The sequence below is a fragment of the Miniopterus schreibersii genome (assembly GCF_964146895.1).
Source record: "Miniopterus schreibersii genome assembly, chromosome: 8".
Taxonomy (NCBI): domain Eukaryota; kingdom Metazoa; phylum Chordata; class Mammalia; order Chiroptera; family Miniopteridae; genus Miniopterus; species Miniopterus schreibersii.
In genome coordinates, this window is record NC_138109.1 from 4,943,745 (window position 1) to 4,967,123 (window position 23,379).

The following is a 23,379-nucleotide window of genomic DNA, read 5'->3' on the forward strand; positions in this document are numbered from 1 at the left end:
ACCTTAGTTTTTTTAAAAATTGAGATGTAGTCAAATTCTATTTTCGTTATTGTTTTTTGACAAGATGATTTTAAAATGATGTTGCTTTGAAATTACTGATTGATGAGTCACTCAGTTAGAATTTGGTCATGGTTCCTCGCGAAAGATCTTGTGAGCTAGATAATTTTAGAAAAGTGGTAAGTCTAAGTAAAAAACTTTTCAAATGCATATGACATCTAACAAGAGAGAAATCGCGGCTCCATAAATCCGAAAATGTCCTTTTTCTCCAGTAATTGGAGGAAGCCGCGTGGCTCACACGCTCCTTCCTAACTGAGCCGCGCGAGGTCGGGAACCTCCGCCGACCGCCGCTCGGTCCCAGCCCAGCTACCCAGGCGGCGGACCAGGCTCGGCCGCACCCCCGGCAGCGGGGAATTCTAGTAGCGATGCACCGGAAGTGTGCGTGGAAGTGGCTGAAGTCAACTCACGACCGATTGGTTCTTCCGAATGACCCTAAGCCTCCTTTCGCCTGCCACTGGCCGCGTGGTTTGTCTATTTGAACAGTCCCCGCCCCCTGGAGAAGCCGGGTCCCGAAGCTCCACTTCTCCTTCATGACTATTGGCCGGCGTTTCAGTCCATCGAATGCTTCCGCCTGCCGATTGGTCCTTAGGGTTGGGAACCTGCCCTCCCTCCCGCGGCTTAGAGGACAGCGGGGAAGGCGGGTGGTCGGGCGGGGGGCCTGAGGCGGCGGTACCGGCGCTGGTGGCGGCAGCTGAGGCCTTGGCCGAAGCCGCGCGGTGAGTCGAGCCTGGCACCGACCCCTCCAAGGCGGCGGCATGTCCAGACCCGCAGCCAGCCTGGTCCGTGGAGGGGGGGGGAGGAAAGACTGAGCAAGCCGCCCGTCTGGGACGTGGGGTCCCCTCAGAGGCGGCGCCGCGGAGTTGGGCACCGCCTGAGCCCTTGACCCCACCCTGCGAGGCAACGCCCCCCTCCTCCGTGACCCCCCCCCCCCCGCCAGGACACCCCCTGACCCCTGAGTCGGCTGAGCGTGTGTGGCGCCGCGAAGGCCGGCCCATCAGCCCGGCTTCTGCCGCGACGCCTTTGCGTCTCCATGCCGGTCGGTCACCGCCTGCAGATGGTCTTCAGAGGGGCCGAGCGTGGGTGTCAGCCCTTCGCGCTCCGACCTGGAGACTCCTGTACGACCCAGTCCCCGGATCTGAGCTCGGCCCCGTCCTTAGGTGTCATCCTTTCTGCCTGTCCCACCCCCATCCCCAGTGTCAGCCACCCAACTTGAACTTCTGTAAGTCTGGGCCAAGACCCCTTAGGATGTTCGACTTTCAGGATCTTCGTGGAAATTTGCGCAGAACAGATGGCCTGCGGGCCTCAGGCTTCTAAAGATAGGCCGGCACTGTCCTGAGGATGGAAATTTCTCGCTGGCCTCGCTCCCCCTCTTCACAGACAGGGCCACACACTCTGCAGCAGTTTTGTGGTCGGGGATCCTTGGGTTTCCTCTCCCCTGAAGGATGGCCCTTCCTTCTGCAGTCCTTTTCTTGGCACTGGAGTATTTAAAAGCTTTTAAGAACCAATTATTCCTTGTTTGTTTGTTTGTTTGTTTGTTTTCCTTGGCATGGACACATTCTTTTAAAATAAGAATTTTTGAAAAATGGACTCTCTAATATAATCGGGGCATACCTAGGCTATGTATCTATGTATCTGGGCTGAGCCCTGTTATGGCCGCTTTATTGTGGGTGCCTCATTATTTGTATTTCCCCCTGAATTGTGAGCTCATTGAGGGAAGGGACAGTACATACTCCAGGAATGAATGAATGAATGATCTCGGGAACTAATCCCTCCCCTTTAGCTCACATTTCAAGTACTAGTGTTCCATAGGGCTGGCTGCATTGTCCAAGGCAGTGCCACCGGCCACGTGTGACTTAGAGCGCTTGAAATGTGACTAGTCCAAACAGAGATTGTCTTAAGTGTAAAATGCACACTAGTGTTGGGCGACTCGGTACAAAAAAAAAAAAAAAGAAAGAAAAGGAAAATATACCAATTTTTAATATTAATGATACATTGAAATTATATTTCGGATATATTGGATTAAATAAAATATTAATTTCACCTGTTTCTTTTTACCTTGATACGGCTGCTAGGAAATTTAAAATTACATTTGTGGTTTGTATTTTATTTCTGTTGGGCGATGCTGCTATAGAATAATTACCCTCTTTAAAATGAACTCTTTGAGGAAAGAGGCAGTTGTAGGCATGTTTTATTCTCTCTCTACCTCCTCACTTTTAGTACCTGGCCCTGTGCCATGTACATAGTAGTAATAATGTTAATAATAGCTAACAATTATTAAGAACTCACTGTGTGTCCAGCACAGTTGTAAGTACTGTGTGTGTGTGTGTGTGTGTGTGTGTGTGTGTGTGTGGTTTAATTGCTATTACTGGCCAACACGCACCCCCTCCCCTCCCCCCCACACACACTGGATATACAAATCTACAAAAGGGTATCTTCCCATCTGAAGACTGTATTATTTTAGAAAATATCCCCAGTCCCTGTTTCAGACAGACAACAGCTAATTTATTTTTGCGTGTACAAATTTTCCCAAACTCATAACCAATTATATTTCTACTTAGTAAGAAGGCAAGTAAATACCATGCTTTCCTTTGATTTTCAGAGTGTCTCCAAGTCTTGCTAAAACCTTCTCTTTAATCTTGCACATAATTTCCATTAGTCTGCACTGCTTTAGGTGTAAGTACTTTTTAACAAAACTTAATCCTCATGTCAACTCTATGAGTTAGGTATTATTATTGCCCTGTTGCAGTTGAGGAAATAGACATTTTAAGTATCTTCTTGAGGTATATAATTTGGGGCTGGATTCAAACTCAGGTAGTCTGGCTCCACAGCCCACAGTCTGACTCTCTTACTATGCTGCCTCTTATAAACATCAGTCACTGTTGAATAAATGGAGGCTTTCTACATGTTCCTCAATGAGGTCTCCCAACCTTTTTAGGGTTCCCTACCTGATGTGGACAGGGTGGGGATCTGTGTTGAGGAACTAGGGCCATAAGTAAATTTATTGCCATAGTTTGTTATCCAGAATATCAAAGGAAGCTTCTCTCCAAAGAACCTCAGGGCAAGATGCTTGGAACCGGACCTGCCGCCGCCACCACAGCTACCACGACATCTAGCAACGTGAGCGTTCTGCAGCAGTTTGCCAGTGGCCTGAAGAGCCGCAATGAGGAGACCAGGGCCAAAGCTGCCAAGGAGCTCCAGCACTATGTTACCATGGAGCTTCGAGAGGTTGGGGCTTCTGTGATTTGGGGCTGTTCATTATGGAGTGTTTGGGCTAAGTGAACCATCACTGTTTTAGATTTCTTTTGACAGCTAAGTAAGATTCTGTTTTAGAAAGGCAACCAATTTCTCATGTCCCTAGAATGTGCAGGTTCCTTTGCAGCGGTTACACATTTCTATGGCACCTCCTGTGTTGTGGTGACACTTTAGGAGTCAGCCTAGAGTCAGCTGTTTTTAAAAAAAAATTTTTTTCTTTTTCCCACCGCATTCTAGACCTTTGATTCTTTTTGCCTGATAACATTGGTTGGAGTGGGTTTGAAGAGCTTGGGATTTTTTAAATAGAGACTGGACTGGAGGTCAGAGACAATGTCTTGTTCATTCTTGTACGCCTGGTACTAGGTAGGACCTAGGATAGGATGTGGTGTGCCATGGAGTGTACTCAATAGTATTTGTTAAGTAAACAGATGAATTGAGAGTTCAGTTGCTCTACAGTTTATAGAAATGGGGCAGTACTTTTGTTGTGTTTGGTTTGAGCTGTACCCACTGGTACCTCTCACGTCCTAATCTTTGGAAACCACCCCACCAACACCACCACCACCACCATCAGGGAGACATTAGAAATTGTTCTGAATACATCTTCCTTTGCAGATGAGTCAAGAGGAGTCTACTCGCTTCTATGATCAGCTGAACCATCACATTTTTGAACTGGTTTCCAGCTCAGATGCCAATGAGAGGAAAGGTGGTATCTTGGCCATAGGTAAGGACAGAGTCTCTGGTGACAGTAACAACTGGTAACAAAGGACTGTTTACCTTTGTGTCCACTGCACCCCGTGTCTCCTGCTTACTAGATGCTAGTTCATAATTGGCTTTATGAATTTTAAGGAGCCTTGTAGTTTTCATTGTACTTATTCAGGTATTAATTCTAGCAACAGTCCTGGGATGTAGGCAAAGCAGGTATTTTCAGATATGGAGTCTCAGAACCATCAAGCAACTTTTCTAGGGCCAGAGATTAGAAGCCAGCTTTCTTTTCACCACCCCATGTAGCTTTTTGCAGGTTCTGGTTTCTCTGTAGAGTGATGTTGGCATAGCAGGGCTCGTGAATGGAAAAGTAGAGTTGGGGGACTGTGAACAAAAGCCAGATAATTTTCAACTCCCAGAGGTGGTCATCCAGCCTGTGATTTAGTATTCAGTCCCAGTTTCTTTTCCTTTTCTTCTTGAGAAACAAGATATATATATGCTAAAATGAGAGCATTTTGCTTTATGCAGATAGTCCTTGTTCAAATATCAAATCTGTTGGTTAAAATGAAAATTACCCGCATCCTTTACCATCTGGAAATTGCCGTCTATACTCAAAGTGAAAGGAAAGGGTCACTCACCAGCTTTCCTTTGAGGGCAGCATGTACTTTCCTGGACAGTACGTGTCCATCCTCACGTTTCGCCTTTCTCTTTTCCAGCCAGCCTCATAGGAGTGGAAGGTGGGAATGCCACCCGAATTGGGCGATTCGCTAATTATCTTCGGAACCTCCTCCCCTCTAATGACCCAGTTGTCATGGAAATGGCATCCAAGGCCATTGGTCGCCTTGCCATGGCAGGGGACACTTTTACCGCTGAGTATGTGGAGTTTGAGGTGAAGCGAGCCCTGGAATGGCTGGGTGCTGACCGCAATGAGGGCCGGAGACACGCAGCTGTGAGTGCCTGCAGGAGGAGTCCAGCCAGGCCAGGAGAGCCATGGCACCGTGCCTTTTTCCTTCACACAATGTGCTTAGGTCCCTGAGGGGCAGAGAATGAGGGGGAACCTTCCAGGCAAAGACACTGTGCTTCTTGGTGGCCTTAGGTTCTGTCCTGAATCCCTTTCTGTCTTCACCTTGAGCTTTGTACCTGAAGGAGAAACTTAAAAGTTCTTTTTTGTTGCTTGAGAAGAAGCCCTAAGTGGGGGAGAGTCTGTCTTTAAGAGAGAATTCGGGCATGAATGTGGTGGGGATCGCAGGCATCAGTTGGATCCTTTCCGGTCATCTCCCTCTTAAGGAGGCAGCACACAAGGAGGGAGCGTGGGACAGGGAGACGGACACGTTTGGACCCTGGTTCCAGTCTTGGCTTTGCTGCTTCCTAACTAACTTGGGGCAGCCTCTGATCTTTGGTTTCTTCTATTGTCAAATGAAAATAACAGCAGGATTAGGTATTAAACAGGATTTTTCATTCATTCAGTAAATATTTATTGAATTCTTGCTGTATTCTAGGCATTGTTCTAGGCTGTTGGTAGAGCAGGAAAGAAAACAAAACACATCTGCCCTTCCAGAGCTTACGTTCTAACAGTACCAGCATTCTGTGTAAATGCCCTAGGATGATGAACACAGATGTTTGGGCCATTTTCCTTTCCTTCCCAGAGTCCCAGAATGTCCAAGTCTGCTCTCTCCTAATGTGTGTAGGCTCTAGGAAGCCAGAGCCTGTATTCCTGAGGGGACAAAACTCTGTGATCCAGATGAGAGTCCTGATTGTGCCTTTTTCTCCTAGGTTCTGGTTCTCCGTGAGTTGGCCATCAGCGTCCCCACCTTCTTCTTCCAACAAGTGCAACCCTTCTTTGACAACATTTTTGTGGCCGTGTGGGACCCCAAACAGGCCATCCGCGAGGGAGCTGTGGCCGCCCTTCGTGCCTGTCTGATTCTCACCACCCAGCGTGAGCCGAAGGAGATGCAGAAGCCTCAGTGGTACAGGGTGAGGAGATGGTTTCATTCCATCCACCAGCACAGCATGTGCACATAGAGATCACTGGGTGGCAACAGGCCCCTTGCCACACAGCAAGTGTCATGTTTGTTTTGGTCTCAAATGATTTTTTTAAGCTCAGTTTAAATCAACAGTTATCCTGTTGTATTTCAATAAAGCAAAGACCCATGGGTAGCCACACTATTATCTCATGTACCACTAAGACTGAAAATGTGCCAATTAAACCGTGATTCAGTGCCTTCTTGTCAACAATTATAAGGTATCTCTTTCCAGAATGGGTGTCTCAGAATCGATGAAATAAGGTTAATACTAATCTAGAAAGTGCCAGTTCTCTCTCCTCTGGAATCTTTTTTTTTTTTTTAATATATCTGTATTGATTCCAGAGAGAGGGAATGAGAGGGAGAGAGAGAATTGAAATAATGATGAAAGGTGTCATTGATCAGCTGCCTCCTGCATGACCCCTGACTAGGGATTGAGCCCACAACCTGGGCATGTGCCCTGACTGGGAATCAAACCCTGATCACCTGGATCCTAGGTCGATGCTCAACCGCTGAGCCACGCCTGGCCTGGCTCCTCTGGAATCTTGAGTCCTGTGCTGATTGCTGTTAATAAGAGAAGCTACTAAGGGGTCCGTACAACAAAAAGAGCCCTGAGCATGAGATTGGAGACCTGGGTTCTAGCCTCGGCTTTGCTATGTGACCTGGGACAAGTCATGTAATTTCTTTGAGCTTGTTTTTTTATCTGTTAAAATAGGGAAGTAATGGTATCTGCCTGGTGGTATCATGGGAGTTGACGCTAAATTAAAGGCAAGAGCTTGATGAATTAGGACTGTCAATGATATTGGTACAAGGCACTGAGCAGTGCTAACACCTCCGAACCCCCATATAGGTGGAGTTTGCCTGTGTTTGTCTAACTTTGGACATTGGGTAATTAAGGCATTCTCTATCACTACATAGCACACATTTGAAGAAGCAGAGAAAGGGTTTGATGAGACCTTGGCCAAGGAGAAGGGCATGAATCGGGACGATCGGATCCATGGAGCTTTGCTGATCCTCAACGAGCTGGTCCGAATCAGCAGCATGGAGGGAGAGGTGAGAAGCCGTGTCAGGGGAATCCAGGCTTCTCTGACACTCAGCAAGACAAGGCATGATCCTTGTTCTCATGGGGCTGATGTTTTCTAGTAGAAACAGACAATAAATAACAAGATAATTTTGGATAGCAACAAGTTCTATGAAGAAATGGGATGAAGGGTAGCGGGGTGGGGGCGGTGACGGGGGTCAGGGAAGTTCCTTCTTTAGGTGGTGACATTAGGAGCTGAGACCTATATGACATGGAGGAGCCAGTCTTGCAGAGAGATTATGTTCCAGGCAGAGGCTTGAGGTGGGAGAAAGTTTTAACAAATTCAAGGAACAGAAAGAAAGGAAGTGTGGCTGGTGCACCCTGAGCACAGGAGGGAGGAGCCAGATTACTAGGCCTCATAGTTCTTGGTAAACACTGACTTTTACCCTCATTGCAAGGGCAAACGTTGGAGATGTGTATGCAGGAGGATGGTGTGATGTCATCCATTTTTAATGATGGGTTGGCTCCTTGTGGGGAATAGCTTGGGGAGAGGCAGGAATGGAAGCAGGAAGACCGGTTAGGAGGTGGATTAGCTCGAAAAGCAGCTGCAAAGATGGGTTTGAAAGCACAGGATTTTATTAGGGAAGTAGTCTGCAAGAGACGATTGGGGGGGAGCTGGGAGAACCCTCAGACCTCAGTGCACATCTGACCCTGAGTGAACAGGGAGGGAAGAAGAGTGGGGTGAAAGCATCCTGTCTGCGTTGCAGAGCCATCATGAGAGGCCTGCCTTCCGTCCCTGCGGTGTGTGGTCACTGGCTAGGAGCAGCCCGTGGAAAGTGTGGCCTTGGCACAAACAGGGCGACGATATATTTCAGAGTAGCAGCTGGGGCCCTTGTGGGAGGTTGTGTTCCCCCGCTGCCAGGGGTGGTCATTACAGCAGTCTGGGCGGGTTTCAGGGAGGAGGAAATAGCAAGTTGCATCAGATGCTCCAGGTCAGTCAGACAAGGCAAGGCCTGAGAATTGACCATCAGATTTAGCAGCATGAGACTCATTGGTGACCTTGACAGGAATAGTAGACAAGATTTTGGAGGGGGGGTGTCTTGTGTTGGGAGAAGTTTGGAAGTTTAGAAAAATTTTTTATATCCTTATTTTGGACTATTGGAGGGTGAATTCCTAAGCAGCCCTTTGAATGGGGGATAGGTGTGAATTCTGTAGCAGCCAGCATATTGCAGACCTCCTGTGGAATTCCTAGGACTCTGAGAAAATTATTTGCTTAAGTTGTTTCTACCTGGGTTTCTGGCAAGAAGGAGAGCAGACTGTTCTTAATAGGATGCTGGCGTGGGGCTGCCCCTCACTTTGGCAAGAGGCTTCCTTGCTGTGATCTTGGGTCTGTAGGCACAGCAATTTGCAAGTCAGCTTTCCCAAACCAACTTCGGGTGGGGGCGAGTCCTTGGCAGCCAGTCCCCTGCTGCTGCTTTATTGTTCAGTAGGTGGTGCTCTTTTGCCTAAATTAGAACAAAAGCTGGCCTCCTGCAAGGTTCTGGGGAAACCATCATCCTGAAGTTGAAAAGTGGCCACCCACCACTTTGGAGATAGTTTTCTTTCAGGGTCAGGCAAATGGGTTGCTCTGTAGGCTCAAAGTGTCTGGGCAAGTGCCACTTGTAGATAAAAGTGTTTTTTTGTTTTTTTTTTCCCCCCACGTATATAGCGCCTAAGAGAAGAAATGGAGGAAATCACACAGCAGCAGTTGGTACATGACAAGTACTGCAAAGACCTCATGGGCTTCAGCACGAAGCCTCGTCACATTACCCCCTTCACCAGTTTCCAGGCTGTACAGCCCCAGCAGTCAAACGCCTTGGTGGGACTGCTGGGGTACAGCTCTCATCAAGGCCTCATGGGGTTTGGGGCTTCCCCCAGCCCAGCTAAGTCCACCCTGGTGGAGAGTCGGTGTTGCAGAGATCTAATGGAGGAGAAATTTGATCAGGTAGGCTGCAAGAGGCCCACTCCCCCTCCTTCCATGCTCCACACCTCCCTTCAACCCTGTCCCCTTCCTCTCTCAGGTGTGCCAGTGGGTGCTGAAATGCAGGAATAGCAAGAACTCGCTGATTCAAATGACAATCCTTAATTTGCTACCCCGCTTGGCCGCATTCCGACCTTCTGCTTTCACAGGTGAGGATGTCTGTGGAAGGTGTCGTTACCCACTTAAGGGTAATTATACAGAAAAGTGATTCCAAAAAGTTATGCCTGCTGCTCATTGGAAGAAACACCAACTAGGGGCTAGTTTCTGGTTTCTTTGCCTGCTGTCCAGTTTCAGGGGTACCAGTTCAGGTTTTCTGCAGATGCCAAGGCAGCAGATGTAGGGACAATCAGACCATGTAGGCACAGAGGCAGTTCTAGAGCCAAGCATGTTCTCATGTATGGAAGCCAACAAAGTCATGAATGCACTGAAAAGAGACCGAAGGAAGGGCAGATTCATTTTAGATACTGCCGCAGCCTCGGTGGGGCAGGGAGGATCTGGTGACTGCCCTGCTTCTGCCTTTGAAGAGGTCACTGAGCTGCCTCGCCACTCACAGGAAGGGATGCTTCAGAGGCAGGTTTTGTGGATGATAGACTGTGGGTTTCCCTATTCCTGCCCTGTGGTCAGTGGGAAGTGAATACCTGCCTCCTGAAGGTGGCCCAACTCGGGTAACTGACTTCCTCAAGGCCTTCCTGGAGTATTCCAGCCAGAAATATTATTCTCTTCATTCTAACCCCCAGCTGTGCAAAGGCTTGGGTGTCAGACCTGGTGTGAATCCTGCCTCTGTCCGTAACTATGAGGTTTTGGACAGGTTACTTGACTTTTCCTGACTTGTAACATTAAAACGGCAATCCCTGTGTCACAAAATGATCTGCATTCATGCCTGAGCACCTGCTCTAAGTGCCTGGCACAGAGTAAGCCCTCAAAAATGGAGACCATTATTACTCTTAAGTCCATGTTAGAAATCAGGTAAAGATAAAAATTACAGTACTACTCCAGTGTAATTTGTCCGCTCGTATTTATGTCCCATTTCACCTCCACATTTGCTGATTGCAGAGGGCCCCATCCTGTACATATCTTTGTACTTCACTGTGGTGCACATTGACGCATTCAGGGCCACATAAGAGCCAGGAGTGGAAGTGGAAGGCCATCCTAACCCTTGGCAGATGCCATTCCCTAGCACACACTCATTTTTCACCACCCAGCCCAGATGAAACAGCAGGAGAAATATATAGCTGTTGAGCTGTTGAATGTGCTTTGTGCGAGAACAGAACGTGTTGAGTAAGGAGAGACAATTAGCCACATAAAATCACTGAACCAGAGAGAGATGATACTGTGAAAATCACCCCAGTTTTTTCAGCTTTCGGTTCTTCCCACCTGATAACCAGCAGCTTTTTTCTTTTTTGATGACCAAATATACCCCTGTTCAGTAGAGCTGTAAATGATCTTGGGTTGAAAGTCTGGTTCAAAAAAACACACCTAATAACTAGGCCAAATTTGATGAAAGTCTGGCACACTGTGGAAGCAGTTACCCGACTAAGTTCAAAAGACTGCCTAGCAGCAGGATACAGAGGCTCAGAGTACCTAGGTTTATTCTTTTGATGTGGCTTTTTGTTGTTTTATTAAATAATATACTAAAATATGCCATTGAAATTCAGCCTGGGCAGCCTCCAATCTATGTGCCTCGTTGGGAAAGTTCTGCTTGTTTAAAGTTTGTAGTTTAGAAGTGTTCGCTTGAATTTCCTGATGATGTCAGCTTTGGGAACATCAAAAACGCCCTAAAATTGGCCTGGAATCACTAACAAAGTCAAATTCCTAATCTCTTAGGGTGCTAAATCCAGAAAAGGAAATTCTCTTCTTGATTTAAGCCCATTTCCTGCTGAAATGCTGTTCTCCTGGTCAAAGGCCTAGTTTTCCTGGTTGATGCACTCTGTAGGCTCGTGTCACCGTGGTCTCTGACTGTTTTCAACCCCAGCATGCTTTAATGTCATTTGGCCGCAAGAGCTGTGGGAGATGTTTCTCGTTAGAGTAATGCAGTAATGTTTTCGTGCTGTTTGGGAGTCTAGTGCACTGTCTCCTAGCTGTGGTTTGGTAGCCCTTGCCACCCCTAACTTCCTAGTGGATGTGTGGTCTTTCCTGCTCTGCTGTTATGTGCTTCTAGTGCACAGACTTGGGGCCAGTAGGAGAAGGAATGGAGGAAGAGGCAAGAATCAAGAAATTCCCGCCTTCACGGGAGTTCTAACACTTTAGTTTCAGGTGCCCAAGAATTGCCTGCCCACGCACATCGGCTTCATGAAAATACTGTGTGGTAGTCCACATTACAGACTAAATCTTGTTCTGTTAAATATAACTGACAGAAATCTCTAGGTAATGGCAGTGATTTCTAGGCCGAAGCTAAGTGCAATGGCCTGTTTATTGCAAACAGTATTTAATATTACTTTAAATTTCAGTATAATATAAAACAGTTTAGGTGATCCTCTCTGTTTTGTTTGTTTGTTTTGTTTTTGTTAGTCCTCACTGGAGGATATTTTTTCCATTGATTTTTTTAGAGAGAGTGGGAGGGAAGGAGAGGAGGGAGAGAGAGACATCGATGTGAGATACATCCATCAGTTGCCTCCCGCACCCACCCCACCAGGGCGGGGATCATGCAGCCCAGGTATGAGCCTTTATCAGGAATCAACCCCCGCGACCCCTTGGTCCGTGGGCTAATGCTCAGTAACCGCTGAGCCAAACCAGCCAGGGCCTCTCTTTGTTTTTAAACAAGATTTAACATATATTTCTTAAACAGGAGGATATCTTTTCCTCAAAATATAACACTAATGGAGACAATTATGTGATATTATTGCTTTGGAGAGCCTGTAAGTTTTTTTTTTAATTAAAAGAAAAAATCTTATATTTTTAGTATTTCCAAAAGATGTATCTGAGGAGTGATTGTCAGGCATAAGTCTTTGGTTAGTCCATCCTCTAAATTCTTCTTAACATCTTTCCAAAAGGCTTTCTTAATTTATTCTTAAATCTGAGTGACTTATAGGATTTCTGACCTTTGCTATAGACCAACCCTGAACTTAAGCCATACACTTTGTCTATTCTGTGCTCAGATACCCAGTACCTCCAGGATACCATGAACCATGTCCTAAGCTGTGTCAAGAAGGAGAAGGAACGTACAGCAGCCTTCCAAGCCCTGGGGCTTCTTTCTGTGGCTGTGAGGTCTGAGTTCAAGATCTATTTACCTCGTGTGCTGGACATCATTCGAGCAGCCCTGCCCCCTAAGGACTTTGCCCACAAGTAAGCAACTCTTATTACGATTTACCTGCCACCCCATTTGGTGGTAGAGGAAGGATGCTCCATTCATCTCCATGGAGCTTAAGCCCATTCTCTGCCTCATTAACCTCCATGTTATAGCAAATCATGTAAAGAACAGCCCTTCTTCGAGGGGGGCTGAAGCCAACCTTTTCCAAAGGAAGTGACATTGATATAAATATTTTGGGTTGGTTCAATTCCCTGTGAACATGTTAGATGCCAGTACTGTTTTCAATATTATTATTTACTGGGAATCACCTAGTTTTGTTCTTTTATCTGACTTTCAAAGATTTTTTTTTATAATATATTTTTGTTGATTTCAGGGAGAGGAAGGGAGAGAGAGAAACATCAATGATGAGAAAGTCATTGACTGGCTGCCTCCTGCATGCCCCCTGGCAGAGGGATCGAGCCCCCAACCTGGGCATGTGCCCTGACCAGGAATCGAACCTTGATCTCCTGGATCCTAGGTAGATGCTCAACTGCTGAGCCACGCCCGGCTGGGCATCAGAGATCTTAGTTTGATATAAAACCTAAAGAGAGGACTCCTAGACTGGAACTTAAGGGACCTAAGCGTCGCCTTTTTTTTATCTCTCAAGTTGGATATGTTATTCCATCTCTTGAAACTTGCCGATGAATAAAGCATGAAACAACCTTTAGCACCTGCAAGATGGAAAGGCCAGGGTATCTTCTCTAAGTTTGGGGGGGTCACCGTTAATTGGAATCGTGTCTGTATTTTTCTGTTTTAGTAGCAAGGATTGTCCTGGTGAATTAAGAAGCCTTACCCATTCTAAAGCCCAGCATTCTTATAGAAAGAATTTCTTTCCATATGATGGTTGTGTCCTGCACTCTGGTCCTAATGCACATACCGTTCAGTTTGCTTCCTAAATAGGTGCCTTGGCCAGCATCACACTAACCCATATGGTACCTTTTGTGTGAATTGAGGAAATAGGCCCCTTCCTCAAGACACTTTACTGCCATCTGCTGGATTGTTGTTTTAAATACTATATACAGATCTACAGTAACTTTGGTGTGATGGGCCCCCTAGTACTGTGCAGCAGATAACCTGCACACCCACATGTGGTGACCCTACCTGGGTAACCAGCCTTCCTTGCCCCAAGGCAATTTTGAGGTGGGGCATCACAGAATGTCCTTATGTCTAAACTAGCCCCTCTCTGGCTCTCTGCAGGAGACAGAAGGCCATGCAGGTGGATGCCACAGTATTCACCTGCATCAGCATGCTGGCTCGGGCAATGGGGCCAGGCATCCAGCAGGACATCAAGGAGCTGCTGGAGCCTATGCTGGCGGTGGGACTGAGGTGGGTGTTGGAAACCTCAGCTTTCTTCATCTGTGGTAGTATGAGGCATGAGCCGCGGTACTGTGATGGTGTGGAAAGAGCGAGGCATAGTTGTTAAATTGGATAGGCAGGATAGCTCTCACTAAACACATAGGCTACTTTCAAATCCTAGTTTCATCACTAGCTAGCTGTGTGATCCTGACAAGGTTACTTTACTTCTCTGAGCCTCTGGTTTCTTACCTGAAAAATGGGTACAATAGCAATTCCTGTTGTCTAGGGTTGCAGGGATTAAGTGAAAGAGTTCATGAAATAGCCACTCTTAGCACAGTGCCTTGCATATAAGAAGTGCTCAGTTAGTGTTTGCAGCTGTAGTGTACATGTTTATTGGTAAGTTGCTTAAGCTCTCTACACTTTAGTTTTCTTCATCTGTAAAATAAGGACAGTGCTCTCAATCTGCCTCCTGGGTTGCTTGGTGAGACTTGGTTTTCTACAGTGGCTGGATTACCGTAAGCAAGTTCTCTCATGGCAAGGACCAGAAACTCATTATTTTGAAATCTGTGACCAGGCCAAGGGAGTTCAGGGCATTTATTCTATTTTATAGTATCCTTTCTACTTTAAAGACCAAGCAGTGAGGGGGCCCGATCCCCTTGCTGGACAAGGAGGATTGTTTCTTCTCAAGAGCAGACCACATGTCATATATGTAGCCCCATGTATGACTGGTGTCCTCCCCCTTAGCCCCGCCCTCACAGCTGTGCTCTACGACCTGAGCCGTCAGATTCCGCAGCTGAAGAAGGATATCCAAGATGGGCTACTGAAGATGCTATCCCTGGTCCTCATGCACAAGCCCCTCCGGCACCCAGGCATGCCCAAGGGCCTGGCCCATCAGCTGGCTTCCCCTGGCCTCACAACCCTCCCTGAGGCCAGTGATGTGGGCAGCATCACTCTTGCCCTCCGAACTCTTGGCAGCTTTGAATTTGAAGGTAAGAAATTGCAATGGTGCCCAGGTGGCCAACGTGGCTCAGCGGTTGAGCATTGACCTAGGATCTAGGAGATTGCAGTTCGATTCCTGGTCAGGGCACATGCCTGGGCTTCGGGCTCGATCCCTAGCAGGGGGTGTGCAGGAGGCAGCTGACCAATGACTGTCTCATCATTGATGTTTCTCTCTCTCTCTGAAATCAATAAAATTATTTAAAAAAGGAAGGAAGGAGGGAGGGAGGGAGGGAGGGAGGGAGGGAGGAAGGGAGGAAGGGAGGAAATTACAGTGGCTCTTGCAAAGATAGTTTAGTGATGCTGGGAACCTCAAGAAAGGAGTGAGGGTGTCTAGAATTCCTGGGTTTTGCTAGGGGCCCCAGAGACAGGGTAGCTGACTTCAGCAGCTCATCCTTCCTAGATTCTTTCCGTATAGTGTTAATTCCTATTCCTACTGCTTGTTCCTTTGTCCCATACTGAGTTTTGGGGCAGATGGTATTCAGGAAAAGTATGCATTAGTCCAAGGATCTAATGCTTCAGAGGTGGAAAAATCAGAGGTAGATTCCCTCAGCTCCCACCTCCAGGTAATTGAGATGGTATTTAATGCTTTAATGTGTGTGAGCGGGGGCTTTGGGTGTTCGTGTTGCTGTGGCTATGTGATTTCCAAGAGTGCTGTGCTGTGTAGTTCAGTTCGGAATTCCAAGCTGCATATAAATCCCCACTAATTCCCGAGAAAGATGTAGTTCAGGAGAGAAAAATGGACACTTTTTTGAAGTTTAAGATCATGTAGGTGGTGTCAGTCAAGCCTGGAGGGAAGCAAACAAGTATGAAAAGCCTGAGTACGGACAGCCATCTGTTTTCCCTGTTGCAGTTCCTTCACTCACGGCGTTAGCACCCAGGACAGTTTATTTGTAATGAATAAAAAGTAACTATATTTAAACGCAGCCTACATCAGACTCTCTTTTTGATATTTAAGTCAGGAACTAAAAGAGACAAGGTAAAATTGACCAAGAATTGTTTTACTCTCCGGGAATATAAAGGGTCGGTCAAAATAAAGCAAAACCATTTTTCATTGAAAGGAGTAGAGGAAGGGTTAGGATGGAGGTGCCTTTTTTCTGTCTCCAGCTCCTTCACCTCCCTTCTTCCTTTCTAATGACTGGAAGCTCATTTGTTAGGAAGAGTCAATACCTTATTGATCAATATCTTGTTGAAAATTGAGTTAGTAGCCATAAAATGGAAAATGCAGCTAGCAAGTTGTGGACCTACTGTCTGAATCCACAGTGATTGTTGTTTTCTCTCTGCTTTGTATCCAGGACACTCTCTGACCCAGTTTGTCCGCCACTGTGCGGATCATTTTCTGAACAGTGAGCACAAGGAGATCCGCATGGAAGCTGCCCGCACCTGCTCCCGCCTGCTCACGCCCTCTGTCCACCTCATCAGCGGCCATGCTCACGTGGTCAGCCAGACTGCAGTGCAGGTGGTGGCAGATGTGCTCAGCAAGCTGCTTGTGGTCGGGATAACAGACCCTGGTAAAGTTTATTAGACAGAAGCAGTCTCGGGAAGCTTGTGGTTTGGGGCAGTTTCATTGCGTGGCCTCTCTAGAGACCTTCAGCCACAAGCTGACTTCCAGCTCTTCTCTGCCAAGGCGTTAGGTTTGGCTGCTCCATCCTATTGCTGTAAGATGTCTTTAATTCTGTTGTCCTTGTCCCTGTGACTAAAGAAAAGAACAACAGGTTGGATGAGAGAAAGGTGTCTGACATCCTCTCTCTAGGCTGATGGCAATGGAGGTGACCACTGGGAAAGGACTGGAAGGATGAGAGCACTGGAGGGGTATTCAAAGGCTTACTTGTTTTTGCAGACCCTGACATTCGCTATTGTGTCTTGGCATCCCTGGATGAGCGCTTTGATGCACACCTGGCCCAGGCAGAGAATTTGCAGGCCCTGTTTGTGGCCCTGAATGACCAGGTGTTTGAGATCCGGGAGCTGGCCATCTGCACCGTGGGCCGGCTCAGTAGCATGAACCCAGCCTTCGTCATGCCTTTTCTGCGCAAGATGCTCATCCAGGTAATGATATGACAGTGAAATCTAGAGGCAATGGGGAGAGGACTTTCATCATGACAGCTGTTTGGGGAAAGAGAGTTTAAGACAAGGGAGGGGAAGAAAGATTGATCTATCTGATTGTAGAAGCCACAATTGGCCCCAAGGTCCACATGTTTTCCTGGCTTTGTAATTGGCAGTTCTAATGTTTATCACCTCGTAGCTTCTTGTCACTAAGACTCCAGGGTGCCTCTTAGTCCCACGCTAACCTTTCATGCAGCTCTTTCTTTTTCCTGGCAAGTCACCAGCGATTCCATTTCTCAGCGCTCTCAGCTGCAGATGGTCTTCCCAGTGCCTCTATCCTTCCACACTCCTGCTTTTCTTGCTGATGCCAGGTCAAGCACAGAGGCCAAGCGTGAGGCTCCACCATTGTTCCTCAAAGTTACTGCCCTGGTCTGTGGTCCCTGGCTTTCATTCTTAAATAATGTGAGATGCCAAACTAAGCTGCTTGGACTAGAGCCTAAGGTAGATTCAGATTGACATTGCTGGTAGGTCCAGTAGATTTTCATTTCCTGCTGAAACCTGTCTTTACCCAGCTAAGTTCCCTGACTGTGAGCGATGTGTGGTCCAGTCCTTCCTGCCTCAAGTTACTTCCACCCACCTTTTCTGGGTCTCAGTGTGACTTACCCACTCATTTCCTTTCCCCCCACTTCTACCCTGTCCCCACTTCACCCTCTGCTTCCTGAGCCTCTCCCATAGATTCTTTTGAAATAAACACTTTTCATAACATATAAAGAACTTAAACGTAGGAAATCATTAATATATGTAGTTTTTACCCTAGAGAAATGTCATTTATTCACAATCTGTCATAATTAGTGGCAATAAATTATATCATCACTCAACAAATTAGAAGATTATACTTATGGTGGCACTTCTGTTTTTGGCCTCATAGTTTATTTCTGTAACTGCTGGCCTGTGTTTGGAATGCCTATTGTTTTGTCTTTTTAAAATACCTGAGGTTTTAGGAAGGAAAAGAAATCATTGTTCAGCCTGCCAGTTCAAATTATGCTAAATAAGCTTCATAAAGAAATAGCTCCTAGTGAGAGTATCAGTGTGTTAATTCAGTTAACAGACCTTTTGAGCACCTACGACGATCCAAGTGTGCTGGGTGCTAGAAGCATATCATCAGGGAACAGGCCAGGTGGGGCCTGCGTCCTCTGGAAGCTTACAGTAAGCTACCAGGTTGTCTCACTCCCTGATACTGGAGGGCCTGAAGCACCACTGAGTGAACATACCACGGACTGAACTTCGCCTCCGGAACTCCAAAGTTTAAATAATCTTTCTCGTTTTTAAGCTTTGATGCGAATTTTCCCAAGTTGAATTGCACATTTTCATACCATGATAAGGGATATACCCTAATTGTGCTTTGGCCTTTTCTTGCTGCCGTAACCATCGAGGTGGGCATTGGGCGTTGCGATTAGGGTGTAGTGATGCTGCCTGGCTCTGAAGGTGAATTGGGGTACTTTGATTGGGCTGTGCGCTGCCCCAGAGAGCCGTGCTTTCCTCGCTGGTGCCCGTTTCCTCCTAGCCCGCCATCTCTCCTCGCTGTGTGGGTCTGTTCTTGATATTCCGTTCCATCCTCTTGCTGCTGTCTGCTGTGACAGGAAAAACAGCCACTGAGGGGATCCAGAAAATCAGTCAGTAACCAAGACAAAACAGAATATTAAGTTGTAGATTCCTTCTCTGAGTAACAGAGTTAGCACGACCTTTGTTTTTTCACTTCCCTCACTGTTCAGAGATTTCCTCTGGCATCCAGCTCCTCAGAAGTCTGTCTATAAGTTCTTAATGTCTGTGTCATGTGAGCACAATGTGCACTTTACTGGTGTTTGAAGGATGTCGGAATGAACATGTTATCTCTCCTCATTAAGGTCCAAGGGGTTCTGTTGGTATGATCCCTAACTGCTTGGATTTACCCAGATGTGCCTGAAACCACGACTGAACATCAGTATTTCTTTTAGTCATAGCTGTTCTAGTTTCTGATGCCTTTGTCATTATTTATAGGCACTCATAGTGATTTGCTGTCTGGACAAAGATTTTTCTGGCAGAGAGCCCCTCTTTCATTCCTCATTTCTGCAGAATGCTACTCACAGCTATCCCTAGTTTTCCCAGTCTTCTGTGACTGTGCTGACTGTTAAAAGCTGTGCTTTGGAGAGGACAATGGGACCTTGGGTGCTGTGATGGGGAGAAGGCTGGTTTCACAGTTTTTCAGTCGCTGCTGCATTCAAGACTCTGAACTGCAGAGACATCCTTTGCTTAAAGTATCAGGCAGTTACCTGACCCACAGTGGAGTTCTGGTTCCTTCTCCTGATTCCTGTCCACACTTTCCCTTTAACACGCAGTTCCTCTCTACAGATTTTGACAGAGCTGGAGCACAGTGGTATTGGAAGAATCAAAGAGCAGAGTGCCCGCATGCTGGGTCACCTGGTTTCCAACGCTCCCCGACTCATCCGCCCCTACATGGAGCCTATTCTAAAGGTAACTCACAACAGACAGAGAACAGCACTTGCTCTGGTTTGTCTTATGCCCTCTTGTTCAGGGTGATGGGAGTGATTTAGTGCTCACTGGTACGCTGAGCAAAATAGACAATTTCTTTGGTCCCAGGGACAAAGGCTACATCAAGCACCCTCAGTTAAAGAATACCAAGAATCTCACCGATTGCAGCAAAGGGCTCTCCTTACAAGAGGTGATGCTTCAAGCACATCATCAAATCCGTGCTTGGAAAGGAGTAGGTGGATTGCAGCATAAAGCAGCTCCTCCAAAATGAAGAAAAAATGAGCTTTAAAATCTGAAACAGTCTTCAAATTTGAATGTGTTATTGAGTCATGAGGTCTTCATAATTTATGTGAATGTGGGCAAATGATCACGCTGATATAATTCAGAGGAGTCCTGTTAAATGTTTTTGAATCATGGCACTTCCAGCTCTGTCCTTTGTCAGACTTGTCTGCAGTATGGAGCAAAGTTTGACAATCCACATTCCAGAGAAATCCTGGGTTCATAAAACCTAGGATTAATTTATCGATGACTGAGATGGTCTCAGGTGAATTTTGCTTTTGTAAAAGAAAGGTTTTTCGTAGACTCCAGCCTTCATTCGTTTTCTCATACCTTTTTTCCGTAGGCTTTAATTTTGAAGCTGAAAGATCCAGACCCTGATCCAAACCCTGGTGTGATCAATAATGTCTTGGCTACAATAGGAGAGTTGGCTCAGGTAAGAAAACATCTGCTTTCTCCATAGGATGGAAAGAATACTATTAAGTCAAAATACTTCTTAATATCATTTCCACTCTTATCTACCACCCTCTTTTTCATTTTGTAGGTTAGTGGCCTAGAAATGAGGAAATGGGTGGATGAACTTTTTATTATCATCATGGACATGCTCCAGGACTCCTCTCTGTTGGCCAAAAGGCAGGTGAGTACCACTGCTTCCTGACAGCAGGACAGACTCCATGAGGCCAGGGACCTTATCTCTCTTAGTGATCTCGTGTCCCCAGCCAGCACCTAGCATATCGTAGGTACTCAGGAATACTTGCTGAATGAGTAAAAGGAAGAAAGAGATGGAACCCGAATTAGCTGTCATCCTGACCAGGAGCCACTTTCAGTGAATATCAGGGCTGGCCAGTGGCATTTCATCTAGACAAAGAAAATGCAGGTCATCTGTCAGGGCCCTGCCCCTAAAAGGAAAAAGAAAGCCTTGGCCTCCAGCCTGGAGGCCAGAGAGCTTCAGCTCCCCCCTCCTCCCCAACCTGACTTCCTGTTAGTCATTGAGGTCATTAGGTTATGAGACTAAAATTAAGAGCAATTTTCATTTCCTTTTGAGTCAGCCTTCTCCTGCTAATCAGTGAGGATATGGAAGGACTATGTATTTCCTTCGGGAAAGGTGAAACTATTCTTTACTTTTTGATTCAGTGATTGTTGTATTGGTTTGTAGCTTTGTTTTTGTTTCCCAACTCTCAGGATTTCTATTCATGTTTAGTGTCGTTACTGGAAATTCTTACTGGCTCAACTCACATGTGAGCTTTTGTCTATCCAGGTGGCCCTGTGGACACTGGGACAGTTGGTGGCCAGCACTGGCTATGTGGTGGAGCCCTACAGAAAGTACCCCACTTTGCTTGAGGTGCTGCTGAATTTCCTGAAGACTGAGCAGAACCAGGGCACACGGAGAGAGGTAAGGAGCATGCTACACTTGGTCTTTGAAGAGTTTGCTGGAGAATAGAGAGAGAGAGAGAGACACGAAAGTTCGTGGCATTAACATGCTCTGACAGTATTGATTAGACTTCCTGTCCCTCTCCATTCTGTTCATTTAGCCTGTCCCTCGGTATGAATTGAGTATCATGGAACATGAGAAGAATACCCCTGAGAGCCATTGTAATCAGATGTTGTAATGAATGTTCTCTTTTTCCCTCCTCTTTCCCACCCAGGCCATTCGTGTGTTAGGGCTTTTGGGGGCCTTGGATCCCTACAAGCACAAGGTGAACATCGGCATGATCGACCAGTCCCGGGATGCTTCTGCTGTCAGCCTGTCTGAATCCAAGTCAAGCCAGGATTCCTGTAAGTTGAGGAGACCCATGAGAGATTTGCCAAGTGTCTACCTCACAGAGCCCTTGGCAGCCATGTTTAGAAAGAGTCTTGGGTGGATAACTATCAAATTAGAGCATATTGGCTCTCTTCACAATTTTGAGTGAAAAGTCAATAGTTTCCTCTTGAATCTTAGCAGGGATGCTGCTTCCGGGTGGTCCAGAGTCCTCACATCTACCCAGGATCTTTGTCCTTAAGGGTTAACAGGCTAAGTCTGTACTCACTTGTTGAGGCTGATGAGGGATGTGAATATCCCTCATCACCTCTGTTCACCCCTATTCTTTGCTAGTGCTTCTCTGATGTCTTCTATCCCCGGGGCACCCAGGGAGGAAGAGGGTGAACTTTATTCTTCCTGTTTTAATTGATAGGGAAATCTGAGGAAGGCTCGGGCCTGTGAACACTAGTAGCAGCCCGATCCCAGGGCTCTTTTGTCCACCAGGTAGTTTGGCCCTAGAGCCCTTTTGCCTTTGAACATGTTCCTGAGAGATTGGGTAGGGTGTGGGGATGCCGGAGAATTTTCTAATCATAACCTACTGTTCATCAGGGCGGGTTTCTTTCCAAAAGTGTGAAAGTTCAACAGTGCCTTTCCCAACTACTCCAGCAAAATGTTTTTTCCCAAAAATAAAATAATTTGTTCCTAAATTCTGTGGATGGGACCATATTGCTTCCAGTTTGTTCCTCTATATATTAGAGAAGAGTGCCTATGGTGTTATCCTGACAGGAGCAGAGCCTGAGCCATGTCCCTCCAGGTGTCCCCCTTACTCACAGTGCCAGTCATCTAGTCTGACCCTCTTCTTACTGCACTGTTAACCACCCACCCCAAGTCCTTGAGGTCCTTGTTGTTCAGGTCAGGTAGCACTTGCCACTCACTTGTCTCAATTGCCTAGAGGGACCAAGCAGCTGCTGAACAGATGTTTGCCTAATTTAATTCCCTTTATTTTCATTTGAGGGAGTAATTATTTTTGTAGATGGTTTCAGCTACAAAGTTGTAGACTGTAATGGTAAGAAGCTAAGTTAAACATAGCAATTTGAAGAAAACCCATCATGTACTATTTTAGGCTTTAGTGGTTTGGGTAATAGGAAAGCCAAAGACTGCTTCGTCCTTGACACTGAGAGTCTATTCATTGGTTCGTAATATATCCTGTATTTCTCACGGTGTTGGAACAAGGGAGAAAGGTATGAATGCTAATGCCTTTCAGGAGGCTTTTTTATTGTTGTTAATACAATCATGCTCTGCCTAAAGCCAGAGTCATGTCACGTATTCTCGTCTTTTTGTCCTAGCTGACTACAGCACCAGTGAAATGCTGGTCAACATGGGAAATCTGCCTCTAGACGAGTTCTACCCAGCCGTGTCCATGGTTGCCCTGATGCGGATCTTCCGAGACCAGTCCCTCTCGCACCATCACACCATGGTCGTCCAGGCCATCACCTTCATCTTCAAGTCCCTGGGGCTCAAATGTGTGCAGTTCCTGCCCCAGGTCATGCCCACATTCCTGAATGTCATCCGGGTCTGTGATGGGGCCATCCGGGAAGTAAGTAGCTAACCCTCAACCCTTGCTCCTCCCTGCTCCAAGCTATACCTGCGTGGAAGGCCGTTCTGTGTCCCAGCTTCCTAATAGTGCGCTCTGTGGGCTGAGGAACCTTTTGCTCTCCTCTCCCTTCGCTTCTGACACCTAAGTGCACAGGTTTAATCAGGTGGCCCTATTTCCCAAGTTTCCCCTCAAAATGGCTAAAAGACGAATGCCTGTGGGGAAGGACGGCGTGGTTATTCTCTGTAACCTAGGGTCCATATGGCATAAACAGTTGTCTGGTAGGATGTCCCACAGCGTGGACCTCTGGCTGCTGCTTCGTGATTAGGTTTAAGTCAGGTTTTAGTGAGGGTACTACAGAGGGGAAGTCGCTGGAGCTCATGTCATTTGCCTCGTTGTTGAGCCAAGTTTGAGCATGTCGTTAGGTGGTATCTGTCAGTGCTCCCCATTGTACAGCTACCTTTTCTCCTTAGTCACTAAGTAATCTGTGGGGTGATTCTTTGAGACTGTGTCCCCAACTACCTTTTACCTAATGGCTTTAGCATCCA

General features: G+C 46.6%; 1 protein-coding gene across 3 annotated transcripts in view; it reads left to right on the forward strand.

Moving 5' to 3' along the window:
- Positions 1-640: 640 nt before the first annotated feature.
- The window catches only part of MTOR (mechanistic target of rapamycin kinase), a 99,130-nt gene continuing 76,391 nt past the window's right edge, over positions 641-23,379 (forward strand). For 2 of the 3 annotated variants that reach the window (XR_013999378.1, XM_081144969.1), the window contains exons 1-19: positions 641-773; positions 3,107-3,282; positions 3,922-4,030; positions 4,728-4,960; positions 5,785-5,985; positions 6,951-7,085; positions 8,762-9,037; positions 9,114-9,222; positions 12,169-12,355; positions 13,557-13,685; positions 14,400-14,644; positions 15,947-16,162; positions 16,492-16,697; positions 19,083-19,205; positions 19,846-19,935; positions 20,044-20,136; positions 20,758-20,892; positions 21,146-21,275; positions 22,584-22,834. Coding sequence is in view for 2 of the 3 variants with exons in the window: in XM_081144969.1 (XP_081001095.1) it covers positions 3,121-3,282; positions 3,922-4,030; positions 4,728-4,960; positions 5,785-5,985; positions 6,951-7,085; positions 8,762-9,037; positions 9,114-9,222; positions 12,169-12,355; positions 13,557-13,685; positions 14,400-14,644; positions 15,947-16,162; positions 16,492-16,697; positions 19,083-19,205; positions 19,846-19,935; positions 20,044-20,136; positions 20,758-20,892; positions 21,146-21,275; positions 22,584-22,834 (3,030 nt within the window). In the remaining variant the exon portion in view is untranslated. Of the gene's footprint in view, positions 774-3,067; positions 3,283-3,921; positions 4,031-4,727; positions 4,961-5,784; positions 5,986-6,950; positions 7,086-8,761; positions 9,038-9,113; positions 9,223-12,168; positions 12,356-13,556; positions 13,686-14,399; positions 14,645-15,946; positions 16,163-16,491; positions 16,698-19,082; positions 19,206-19,845; positions 19,936-20,043; positions 20,137-20,757; positions 20,893-21,145; positions 21,276-22,583; positions 22,835-23,379 lie in introns of all 3 variants that reach the window. The other variant, XM_081144970.1, reaches the window with a different exon arrangement.